Source organism: Choristoneura fumiferana, chromosome 10 (assembly GCF_025370935.1).
Source record: "Choristoneura fumiferana chromosome 10, NRCan_CFum_1, whole genome shotgun sequence".
NCBI lineage: Eukaryota > Metazoa > Arthropoda > Insecta > Lepidoptera > Tortricidae > Choristoneura > Choristoneura fumiferana.
The window spans coordinates 6,500,818-6,514,177 of NC_133481.1; the positions used below are offsets into that span (position 1 = coordinate 6,500,818).

The 13,360-nt window shown below is 36.7% G+C and overlaps 1 protein-coding gene across 2 annotated transcripts in view; it reads right to left on the reverse strand.

Annotated features, from left to right (window-relative positions):
• Nucleotides 1–11,905, reverse strand: part of ed (hemicentin protein echinoid) — an 88,229-nt gene extending 76,324 nt beyond the window's left edge. For both annotated transcript variants that reach the window (XM_074093224.1, XM_074093225.1), the window contains exon 1: nucleotides 11,524–11,905. In XM_074093224.1, coding sequence (XP_073949325.1) covers nucleotides 11,524–11,575 — 52 coding nt within the window. In that variant the 5' untranslated portion in view covers nucleotides 11,576–11,905. The remainder of the gene's footprint in view (nucleotides 1–11,523) is intronic.
• Between the last annotated feature and the right edge of the window lie 1,455 nt (nucleotides 11,906–13,360).

The window sequence follows — 13,360 nt, forward strand, 5'->3', positions numbered from 1 at the left end:
TATTAGTATTAGTTGAAAAATATGTTCGGTCCTGGCGCTTCGCTCGCTGGGCTCGCGCGCTGTAAGGTCACAGTTCTACCTAACACATCTCGCTTCGCTCGTCGTCGTACCTAACGGAGTCCTTCCTTAAATACATCATTTCGCATCATCGAAAATTTTCCAAGTCCCTAAGCGTCAATAATGCGGATAAATAACAATTTATGATTAAGAAATATATGAAAACTAATATTAGTATGAACAAGGTTAGTGATTATGAATTCCGATGATTATGAGTTTCGATCGTTAGTATTAAAAAAAATTATGTGATCGTTATGATGTAAAATGGTATGAGAAACATTTTCGGACTTCCGATAATAGGACTTAAAATGTTATGTGAAAAAATGCGCACCCGCTATAGACAAATCATTTTGCTGGTTATTACTGCTTATCTGGTTAATACTTATACTCCAGTCACGAGCCTATTTGAGTCTTTTATGAGACCTAAGTCAATATTGATAGGTCCTTGGCGTGGAGATCTGGTCCTAAAACATCAATGTTTTAAAAATTGGGCCTCCAAATTCACTGAACCATGTAGTAAGTAGACACGTCTGACACTGATCTTTTTACTCGCAACATTCACAGATGCTTTCAAATACTGCTTGAACGCCAATGAAACCTGGAGTTGTGCTGCATTTGTTTTACGAGCATTCATATATTTAGTGATAATTGACGACGAATTTTTTTTTACATCATTCAGTACATTTATTTTCGAAACGGTAAACGGGAATTATTCTCGGGACTATTTTCGAATATTTGGCGCGTATAGGTTCGCCTTTGATGGACACGACATGGGGGACATCATAGTTGAAGAAACTGAATTGCACCAGAGTGGATTTTTTTCGCTGCAAATGTCATGTTAACATCCCATCTGATCTGATCATCTCATCCCATTCGTCTGCCAATTATGCGTTCAGTTTCCTCGACTGTGTCTTTCATCTCTCTCTACTCTACACACACCCTGCGTCGTCTTCTGCATTTGTTGATTATTTACCGTTGGCAAGAAATGTGACGGTCAATCAGTACAGTCTTCCCCAAAGTGGGCGATAACGCTCCCTTGTGGGCGCTAGATGCCTAGAGGGGAGCGGTAAGTGGCCCAGAAATTAATATGTTATTGAGGTTTTTAAGGTAAAAAAAAAATTGGGGGGCGCTACAAAATAACTGATTTTCAAAGTGGGCGTTAGACGAAATAAGTTTAGGAACCTCTGGTCTAGTAGTTATATAATCTTTTCCTTATAATCCTAATGAGATTATAGATAAATCCTTGCAATCCGCAGTAGATTTAAAAGTCAACGCAAAATCAGCTAGCTTTCATCTAAAAGTTACAAAAGCTTTTGATAAATATTTACAAAGCAAGTGATTTCATCTCATTGTAACTTTTACGTATTTACATGTACTTCTGTGACTCGACACAAGCTCGAGGCCTCTTACGAGAATTCAAGAAACACTAAAGTTATTAAAAAAGTTTTTAAGTGAGTTGCCCGAAACATTTAGAAGAATTTGTAAATTTATCCGAATGAAGGCCGAATAAAAACCATTAATCATGTCAGACATCGCAGCTATTATTATATATGTCGTCGACTTTACTCATTACTTTATGTATTCGATTTGACGACCGGATAGCCAAGTGGTTAGAGAACCTTACGAAGTTTGAGGTTCCGAGGTCGATTCCCGGCCGGGGCAGATATTTGTATGAATAATACGAATGTATGCTCTCGGGTCTTGGATGTTCAATATGTATATTTAAGTATGCATTTATCTATATAAGTATGTTTATCCGTTGCCTAGTATCCATAGTACAAGCTTTGCAATGTTTGGGACTAGGTCAATTGGTGTCAAGTGTCCCATGATAAATATATTATTATTAATAATACGAGTATATAGGTAGAGTCATTCACGATGACGCGTGCTGTGGCTCTTATTACAATGTCATTAATAATGTCTAATTTTGACAAAATCATGCGTCTTCGTGGATGGCACTAGGTATATCATCCTAAATTAATAAAATTTGCTAGGTACAAGCAAAAATACATTAGATATTCGTTTTAATTTTTCTTATTAGTTCAGAAGTTTAATAATGATATCCAGAGTGTAGTTTCTACAGCACACGAGTTTAAATGCGGCTGCGGAAGTACATTAAAACAGATTTCTAGACATAAATTGATGCATCATAAAAAAATACTCGTCACTTTTGTAATCTGATTTAAACAGTAGAGATTTAGCAAGAGAATAAGAACGGTAAGTGCGATGGGAAAAAATGTGCGAAATTGGCAGTGGGAACCCTGTAGACAAACAGCAACAATGTGTGTGTCGGGTTAGAAGTGGCGTGGAACCGGTGTAAGCAGCCCATTGTTCCGTGAACGTGTAATCATGTTACTGCGTTGTCTTCGAGCCGTCCGCAATGCACCCTGCACTGCATGCACGCTGCCTCATTTAAACAGGCCGTCCATAATTGAAATGTAGATTTGTCAGCAGCCGGCACTAATGAGAACCCACTGGACGAAATCATTAATACGTACAAACTTTTGGCCACCGACCTAAAACATAATTTAATTGCTTGTTGGGTACTAAATTTTAAACAGGGTCTGGTCCCCACGGCGGTACCTTGTTAGAGTAATTTCATAGATATTTGAACTATAAATTACTCGCTCTATCTGTTTCAAATTCGTGTCGAAGAGATATGCACAACTTAAGTAACTTCATGTGCTGTGTCTATGGTTACTAATATCATCGTCTTTCATTGAATTTAAACATAGCTATAGAGGATATTTAAATATTTAACGGTGCAAAAAATACGAAGATATGCTCTAGTTCTCGGTTCAGCATTCGTCACAGTAGCGCACGAGTTTTACTTAATCAAGTCCCTTTCTTGCTAGCCTAGAACCAAATTGACACATACTTAGCCGTAAATGAGAAATGGCAGCTGTATACCTTAACAAATACAATTTAAAACGTAGTATTGAGAAAACGAAACAGGACAAGACTTGTGTAATATTAAACATAGGTGTGTTGTGTACTGACTACTTAGTATAGATCTAAGCAAACATTCGCCCAGTTCTTTATATTTACTGCTCTGGAAAACAAGTAGCTCTCTGTAAAAACGTTTTCAGGCAGGCAACCATTAAAACTGTTCAACTACGCTATCTATGCGAAGTGATAGAGAAGTGATTTCGAAATGAACTCTAGAAACAGAGCGACATATTAAATCTTTAGTACTTACGTGTAAATAAACCTAATTTGTTAATGAATTACTAAAATCTGACTGTTGATCTGAAATATCGTGCGATGCTATTCAATGCGACAAGTTTTTCGCGCCTTTGCGGAGAAATAATGAAAACGGCTTAAAATGCCTCCCAAAGCCAGTCAGATTGCAGTAAAACTAAAGTCAACATTAGTTTAGAGAGTGGCCCAGCTTAACGCGTAAGCCCAGGGGTATTTTTTTGGCTCATCCCAATTACGCGCCGCTAAGATTCAAGTTTTAGATTAAGCCCTGAACGTGCCGAAAATCTTAACCAGTTCTGTTTTTAATGGTAAAGGATCGAATTTATAACAATGAGTTTCATAATAGTTTCATGACTGGGTACTGTTACAGAGTGATATTATCGTGCCTCATGCGATTGAATCATAACTCTCCGTTAATGAAAGCGCGACACGACCGCGGCGCAGCCGGCCGCCGGCGTCAGCAACGCGACCTCTTTGCTTTCGAAAGTGCTTAAAATTTCGATTGTCAATGGCACGATTGGTCGGAGCCACGTTGGAGCAATGGCTTTAATTGTGATCCTGCCAATGCACGTAACACAAATTATGTTTACAAAATAATTCCAATTTCTTTAAAATATTCAGCGATTATGGCACTGGACTGGATGGTGGACAGTATTGAATATTGATCTAAGCGATATAAAAAATTAAACACACGTAACATATCGCTTACGCTTTTTATTAATTTCGCTGTCCATATAACAATAGCTCATCAACGCCCAGCCGTAACCTTTCTACAATCCAAAACTATTCCCTAGAGTTCACTTTTGAAATTATGTAGACAAAACAAAAAACTGGCGAGCATGTACGAAAAGACAATGAGTCTTGACGAAGCTGAACGGGGGCAGAGCCGTAAGCGCAAGATAGTTTAATATAAGCAGCTTAAGAGTCTTAATTCCGCCCACTCGAACCTCTGGATTCTACAAAACCAATCAAAATTCTTCGTTGTAAAACTTACTTAAGTACGGGCAATAAATGAAAATTAGTCTCTTGTTTGCTAAAGTTAAAGCGCTCAGTTGGGAAATCAAAAAATAACCAAATTCTGACAGCAAAACATAATTCGAGAAAGTTATTTTAGAAATACAGAATTATCGCGTCGGTCTCAGTCTTGTATTATTATGAAGATAGGTATCGTTTAAATTTCGGGAGTGTGAAAAACTGAAGGTGTAATAAATTACCTACTAAATACACGGTCCGGAAAACTGGGCTCGATATACTATACTGGGCGCAATAGGCTCGAACCACACATTTGGTGTCGTCAAACTATGTATAAAATCGTATGTAAATGCTGTATGCCTACAAAGTATTCGACAGGCCGCTGGATTCTCCAGTCACATTTTTGCCGCACTTGATTCAACTGTTAAAAGCTTTACCCCCTTATTCATAAACGACAATCAAACCTATTTCAGTTAAAATGCCGCTAAAATTCGTTTGTCTTTATCTGTCACTCCGACATTTGTATTTGTTAGAAAGGGACAAAGCATTTGTTAGTTAACATAGGCTTGTTAAGTTTTATGAATAAGGGGGTTAAACTTTATTTTGAGGCTGGGTGTAAGTCCGTAATTGTATGATGGATGTGAAAATACACCGAAGGCGAAGAGTAAAGATAAAGGTGCCAGGAAGAATTCAATATTTTGTTTGATTTTTAATGCGTTGCAAAAAACGTGGATGAGAGTGATTTTTTAAAACAAATAATTACATTACAATTTTCTTAAAACTATTAAAGCTTGCAATACAAAGTAAATTAGATATAGATTTATATACAAGGTGTTAAGTAAATAACTGAAAACCAGAAAGTAGTTTGCTTAGAATAGAGAGTAGAATCGATTACACTATGTTTAAATTAGGTTGTGTTTTGTGTTCTCAAATCCCGTTTTTATTGTGCCAAACCAGCCCAAACATCAAAGCACAACCTGACAAATACAAATTATGAGTGTAGCGTTAGAAATGAAGCAGAATTACTGACTTAGCAAAACATACGAATATCTTTTAAAATTATGAAGGTAAGTATTTAAAAATAAATGCAATCAACGAACTTAAAACGAAAAAATATTTTTGGGGTGTCTGAGCTTTTCAGCTATTTAATGAGGGTTTTCATTTCACAGAGGCGAAATATCGCTAGATACCTTAGTCATCGCGAGGTCCATTTGACGTTTGCTTGCGATTGGCTTATTTAGTTCTTTTTTTAAATCACGAGCAAATGTCTAACGACAAACGGACCTCACGATACTAACGCCATCTATAGATATTTCGCTTCTGTTGAAACCCTCATTAACACCTTGTATATGTACATGCGTAAAATAATTATGTAAATTTTACAAGGGCGTAGGGGGCCCCTTAGTTAGTTACCTAATTGAAAACAGATGAAAAAAAAATTAACCGACTACAAAAAACGATGAAATATATATCAGTCTGTAGTCGGTGCCTCAGCACGAGCCGGCAGGAGTGGACATACATATACTTAGTCGTGTACCTCACCAACGTACTAAACAGTGTTTGATGAATGATGATTTATGAGGTGATTTATGTTATGACAGATGGATGACGAATATAGATGGGACCATATGCAACGTGGTCGAGCATAAAAAAATTCACTTGGGTCCAAAGATTTTTTTATTTTTATTTTTCCTATACTCCGTTTTCATGATTTAATAGCATAAAAAATCTTTAAGCCCACCCAAGTAATTTTTTTATGCTCGACCACGTTGCATATGGCCCCATTTATCCCCTATATAGGTATACATGTCCATCTGTCTGCTGGCTCGTGCTGAGGCATCGACTTTAGACTCATCATCATCATGTCAGCCGGAAGACGTCCACTCCTGGACATAGGCCTCCCCCAAGGCCCTCCACTCAGACCGGTCTTGTGTTTTCCGCATCCGCCGCGAACCCGCAATCTTAACCAGGTCATCGCTCCATCTTGTTGGAGGCCTACCGACAGCTCGTCTTCAGATTGGTAGAAAATTATTTTCATCCTTTTTTGCAGTCGCCTAGTCGGTAAAATTTTTGTGATACATTTTTTTTTCACGCTTTTTAGTGTAAATACCTAATCTAAAATATATTAGTTAAATGTCAACTGCTCGTCACCTTTTACGAAAGATTGCTTTTTCCGATTCCGAGACGTTCATTATTGAGGAGTTCTGGTGCTTAAAACTCAACTAAACTAAACTATGTAAAAAAATAATGCCAAATAAATACTTTTTCATTTTTTTTTTCACCACCCGTTCCATTTCACCAAATGCATTACGACGAGCATAAATTGCTTAGCAACTGTGTTAAAGTAATTGAAATCCAACCTGTGAAATACTGGTTATTGAGTAGCTCTGGTGGTCAACTGTTGTGTTCCTCATCAGTTCCACTTCACCAAATAATGATTTTTCAAGAGCAAATACACGAGTTACTACTAAATATATCTTAATTACCATAGATGTCGCTATAATATTTGAAGAGTTCCCTCGATTTCCTTAGGATCCAATTTTCAGATCCTGATTTGGTGCTTATGGGACCTAATTGAAGGCATTGTTAACGAACGAAGAAAAATTCAAATCGGTGAATGACGGAGTTCTGAGGGAAGAAACAAAAAATACCAAATTAACTACGTCCAGTGGGAGAGTAAAATGCTTCCAGCGTCAAAAAAATAATCGCCCATATGTCTCCCAATGTCAAAATTATGTATATCATTCTGAAATATACATTACTTCCGTTACCTATCTATTAACTGAATGAACAAACATCGGTGTAAATGAGATCGGACTTCTCATTAGTGCTTTCATATAGCATTTTACCTCACGACGGGATACCCATATCACAACTTTGGCAGTTGAATTTCGAACTCTACATCACCGAATACTGTTCGAAATAACTTGCACATGACATTATCCATTATTTTCTATTTTAGTCCTGGCTCAGAACAATTAAAATAAAATATTCTGATTGTAAGAACAAGAAGAACGAAGCCAACTAGTAGAAATAATAAAACATGCAATGCAAAGTTAATAAGAAACTTTTTGGGATACAAATACAAATAATTCTATTTCGCTTAAAAGAATAAGGTTCTTTAATGGGTTTTTTAAGCTATTGTTAATCCGGGGATCTTTAAGTTTTTAAGACTTAATTTTTAATGAACGTCAACCAAACCAGTCTACACATTGTGATACGAATTTACTTTTTCTTTTGATCTGAGGTTACTTGTACTGTACGCCTCAGCGACTGCGTCGCCGTAAGCCAATCCGCTGCGGCCACTTTTACAAATAGACATGAGGCGTGATGGCCAGACTCGAAGTTACGGCGCGCACCTGCATACGAACCGGTTTTTGACTAACATGATTTCACTCGCTATCATTTTTATTATTTTTAACGTGTTGTAGATACCTTACTATCTACATTTAGCACGTTTGAAAAGCTTTTAAACAAAGGACACATAAGTTTGCGTTTCCGCGTAGATTGACCTGTTTAAAAACACCTATACTCAATTCAATTACATTTCGTTTTGCGATTAAATTGGCGGGTATTATGTCGTACTGCTAAGAGAAATGCCTGATGAATAAATCTACCTGTTTCTAAAGTGTCCTTACGTGTCATAATCGTCCAATTAACGTCAATTAAAGACAGCTGTCTTGTTAAATTGCCGTTGCCCGACGGAATATGATCGCTTCAGGCGTTGGGCGTAGTGCATAGCATACTCTGTAAAATATATCCATAGAGTAATACAATATGCAGGAAATAGATCGCCCTCTGCACTGCAGTAACTAGGGTCACCCTCAAATCCACTTGACAGTAGGTAACCGCAGTAGCGCATCTTTTATCTGTGGTTGCCAATAGAGCAGATACACATACGTACATGGCATTGGCCCAAGCCTTAAGGCCGCCATCAAGGGGAATAATAACACATACGTAAATAATTATACATACATAATTTCATTAATCTTGCACGAAAAAACCCGCGGCAAATTTTATATCTTTAACCCCGGTCGGTTCTAATTTAACGCGTTAAGTTTGCATTAGAAAAATTTAATAATCGTTAAGTTAAATTTTCTGCGCAACTTTCTGATTTTTTTTTCGCTCTTATAAAATCTTACTTACCTACTAGGTACTTATTAAGTTTTACGTTCAAAGCAGCAAAGCTCAATGCACTCTTAAGTACCTGCTAAAAATTTCTTCCACAAATTAGATGGTGTAGCTGAAAACTTCTACTGCCATATTCAGGTTACTTCCCTCCTCCCCTGAATATAACTTTAGCTTTTAACTTCACAACGTAGCCTCTTGTGTTGAGTGAGAATATAGACACGCACGATAGGATGGATATTCTGGCGACATTGGCTCTGGGATATTGTTTCTTGATGCAATGAGGATTGAAGAAACAAATACTTATCTGATTTTCATTCGGCTTGGACGTCGCAAAGCTTGTGCAGATTGATGCCATGGAAGCCTGAATCCTAGCATACATAACTTTCTGGATCATTCATTATGAGGTAGGTCACATAAAAATACTAAAAGGAAACCCAGATTTCGTTTTAATTTCCAACACGTACGTAGGATAGGTATTACGAGTATATACGATGAGAGTTGGAAACGTGTTAGCGTTTAAAATTAAATTAAACTTCCAACACGATAAAACTTGCGTGATTTCGTAGCTATTTTCCGTACCATACCAACCAATCAGAAGCAGCGATACGAATTTTTGATTGGTCGGTGCGGAAATTCGCCGTTGTTTCGTGCAAGTATCTTTGCCAAGTTTATCCACTTTTATGGTTCTCCAAACGAGAATATAATAAAAAGTGTGGTGGTTAAAATGGAAGTACAAATTCATCCTGCTGCTGCCGAGTTTTTGATCTTCTTGCGTTCTGTATAGATTTCCGATTCTGATAGCTAAAGTCAAAGTTATAAGCTCAATACGAAGATATAATATTATTCTCGAATTTTTTGCGGACTCCAGCTGCAACTTCTCGATAAGACACGGTTGCAAGCAAAACCCGTTTGAAATAAAAACTGCATTGCGTTGCTGTTCGCGACCACGATGCTGACAGACAATCTCGCTGTACTGAACGAAGGTCCATCCGTATTATGTACATACTTATGTGTTTACTGATCCAAGATTCCCACTACTGACTTGAAGGACGGACGACGCATGTAAACCATGTTAGGCGTCATTTATTTTATTACAATGAGTGTCAAATTAGGATTAATCCAAAGAGTAGTATTAGTGATCTGATCACTCGTACATTTGCTGACAGTTGACTCGCTAATAGTACTCGTATGTTGCCAGTTTGTAAAATTTGTTTTTTTTTTAAGGATTGAACTTTTTTTAATAATCTCATCGTTTAGTGTAATTAATTATTTCGTATGAAGATAACATACATTTTTGAACTAAACATAACAAAACATTTAAGTACAGAACAACTAATTAACAATTAAAAACGACAGCATAGTTCCCAGATGACAGGCAGCGTTTCTTCGTTGAATAGGGGATTGAACTTGTTTATTAGAGTATACCTTTTTTTTAATTACATAGCTATGTGGCATGACCACCAGAAAGTGATGTGACGACTGAGAGATTTCAGATATGCTTTATATCAAATCAATCCAACTTATGAAAAGTCTAAACAAAGACGCCTTTTACCCGACCATAGACATTTAGTGATGTGAAAACCTAGAACCTAGTGCAAAATCATTAATCTGTTCAGTAAATTGATTAATTTATTAATTGAATAGATCAAAGTATTTTTGTCTATTTTATTATTTACAGTACTTATTGATAAGACGACCGGATGGCCAAGTGGTTAGAGAACCTGACTACCAAGCTTGAGGTTCTGGGTTCCATTCAGGGCCGGGGCAGATATTTGTATGAATAATACGACTGTTTGTTCTCGGCTCTTGGATGTTTAATACATATTTAAGTATGTATTTATCTATATAAGTACGTTTATCCGTTGCCTGGTACCCATAGTACAAGCTTTGCTTAGTTCGGGACTAGGTCAATGGGTGTCAAGTGTCCCATGATGATATTTAACATTTGAAAAAAACCTGTTGAACATCGGTAAGGACGCCGTTCGCCATTTTGTTTTGTTGACGTTTCATATAACTACCTATCTCCCGTTGTTGTGATGTGTTATCCTGTATGTCGCTTTTAGGCCTAAAGCTATAGAAATAAAGCCCAAAAATGACAAACATTTTCATTCCGCGTCTTCTACACAAGGTTAAATCGACATATTCCTATGAATATTTTTTTTTGCTGGTAACATTTTCAGCTGTCAATCCAGTTCGCCTAATTCTGGACTCGAGTACAAGTCGAGACCTATAAGGGCTATACTTAAGTGATTATTGTATTGGCCATACGTATAAAACAACAGTTTTGGAGATCCTAAATTAAATTATGATTTTTGATACCCAGGTAGGTTCATGTAACTAATTACATAATAATATAATTATATACGTTAGTATATTAGCTCGTTTTATTTTTAAGTATTTATTTTTGCAATATTGACATTGATTATATCTGTCTCGTTTAGTTAATAATTACCTATTAGTAATGATTTTTTTAATCATCGTTGTATTGTACACAGTAGTTGTGGGTTAGTGTACTTTTTATTTTGTTTTTTTTTTCGCGTCGTTAAGGCTACGCCTAGCCTATTGGTAAATATTTACTAGCCATTAGATGATTAAAATTTCGAATGGTAAATAATTTAAGAAGCTCGTAATCGTAAATAGTTGGTATGTAAAGTAAAGAATTTATTGAGGACGTTGGAAAGTAAGTACCTAAATAATTTCCATTTTATTTAGTAATAGCAAAGAATAAGTAAGTAATTGTTATAGTCACGTTTTTTTATAGTGTACCTAAGAACTTGACTTTTAATAAAATGTTGCTTTAGTTGAAGTCAACAATTTTAATAATAAGGCTGAGATGACACCAAACTGGTGATGAAATAAGACTATTTCGTATCTGTCTACCTATGCTCTCTGCAGCGTCTCCTAGATACTAAAACACATCGATAACTGAACCAAGTTACTCATTCTCTATTGCAAGGCACATTTGTCTTCGATTACGATCATTTTAGTAATTAACTTCTAAGTCAGGCTATTCAGCTGTTATTTCAAGATGTTTTTAAGTGGTTGGTGTCCGTAACAGAGTCTCCCTATATATACTGTAGTCTTTGTAACAGAGGCTCGAGAAGCGGCATGCGTTTGCGAGGCCAACGAGTGAGTCAGTTTGTCTTGTCTGCGGCCGCTTACCTGCACAAAACAGGAACAAAGTAAACGGTGAAAGCACACTGCTGGTCCCCATGACGGCGCTGCGGTAACTTTCTAAACAATTACTGGCACTTTTTCAAACAAATCCTACGCTCCCATCTTGCGGACTTGCAACACACTTTTGTTTTTACTTAACTTCAACTTAACTGTCTGCACATAACACACAACAAGTAAACCGTTAGCACTTTTACTTCAGTATTCCAGTGATTAAATGTTTTATTTAACCACTAAAGCACTTTTGAGAACTATTTATCTCATTTCCAAATCCTGTATGTAAACACTTTAGCGCGAAATTTCAGTAACGTAAGCAACAGAGCATACGTCACTCGCGAGCAACGGTTGGCTCAAGGCTGGTATAACTTGATGCGCTGCGCTGTGCGCGAGCGAGACAACTAAGAAAGTGAAACAAAAAATAAAGTTTAAATCGTGAAGCGGCAACAGCGCGCCAACGTTTTACCTGACGCTAGGGAGACTGGCGAATCTGGCACTAGATGGCGCCTTTCCTGCACATGTTATGATAAGCACTGCGCAGCGCTGTTTGATTTGGCTTGCAGCCTTGCACTTTTACAACAGGGACTGCATTCATCGTGGGTAAAAAATACAACTTTTAGATAAACGGGTAAACCGTTATATATATGAACACACCTATTTAAATAAGTGTATGTAAGTTGGTATGCAGTATTGTAATTAGTTAATTAGGTACCTACTATACGTATTCGTTTGTCTGTGATGGGTTTTTGCCCAATTATTATTGTCTGGTTGTTTGCTACAAATCTTTCACACAAAAAAACTGATCGATTCTGCCAAACTACCTACAAGCAAAGTAGGTATAACTTTTGGCATAAGTAGGTAGGTATAAGTAATTATATACTTAGTACATTTCGATACTAGTGCGGCAAGAATGTCATCATTACTTCACTCACGTCACGAGTCGCGCGCGAGGTAGGACAATATAATAATATATTTTTGCCATAAGATAGAACGAGACTGAAAGCAGTTTCAGGAACTGCTTTCGGTCTCGTTCTATCTTATGATAAAAAAAAAATATGTTAGAACGAGATAAATTATTTACTCTTTATTTCATTTTTATAGTTTGTCACAAGATGAACTGTCATTTGGTTAAGTATATTGGTTAAAATTCCACCCGGCCAAATTAAAAATACTTTGCTTCAAAGTCTGACAGTTTGTTTATTGGACAATTTTAATTGTGCGCGTGTTCATTGTTTATGAATTTCAAATGGACACGTTGTGATTGCAAGGTATTTTAATAATTTTTCAGTAAGTAGTTGAATTTCATGAGCTCTTTATAAACATATATCTACGTAGAGAGTGTGTGGAATTGTGGTATAATGTCTTGTGAGGTTGGGGGCTGCGACACGCTCCCATTTTTCACGGAAAGAAAATAACCAACAGCTACTGACTTTCAACAGCTAAGTTTTTCTCAAACTATTAGTCGAATGTGAGCTGAATAGCGAATATTAAATAAATAAAGACATTGCTGAATCACTTTGTAGCGGAAATCAGCCCTAATAACTATGTTAGGAGATGGTTTAAGCGATTATTTGGAAATTCTGTAAGGTGATCCATAGTGACGTATATATACCTAATAATGTCGATACATTTATTTTAAAGATTTCCTAAAGATGACGTGAAAAAAATGAATGGGTGTATCGCATAATGATATATTTTATATTGATTTATTATATATTGATTTATTATACTATTATTTCTTTATTATTTGACTAGCTTTTGCCCGCGGCTTCGCCCGCATGGAATTCGGTTATCCCGCGCTGTTCCCACGGGAACTGTGCATTTTTCC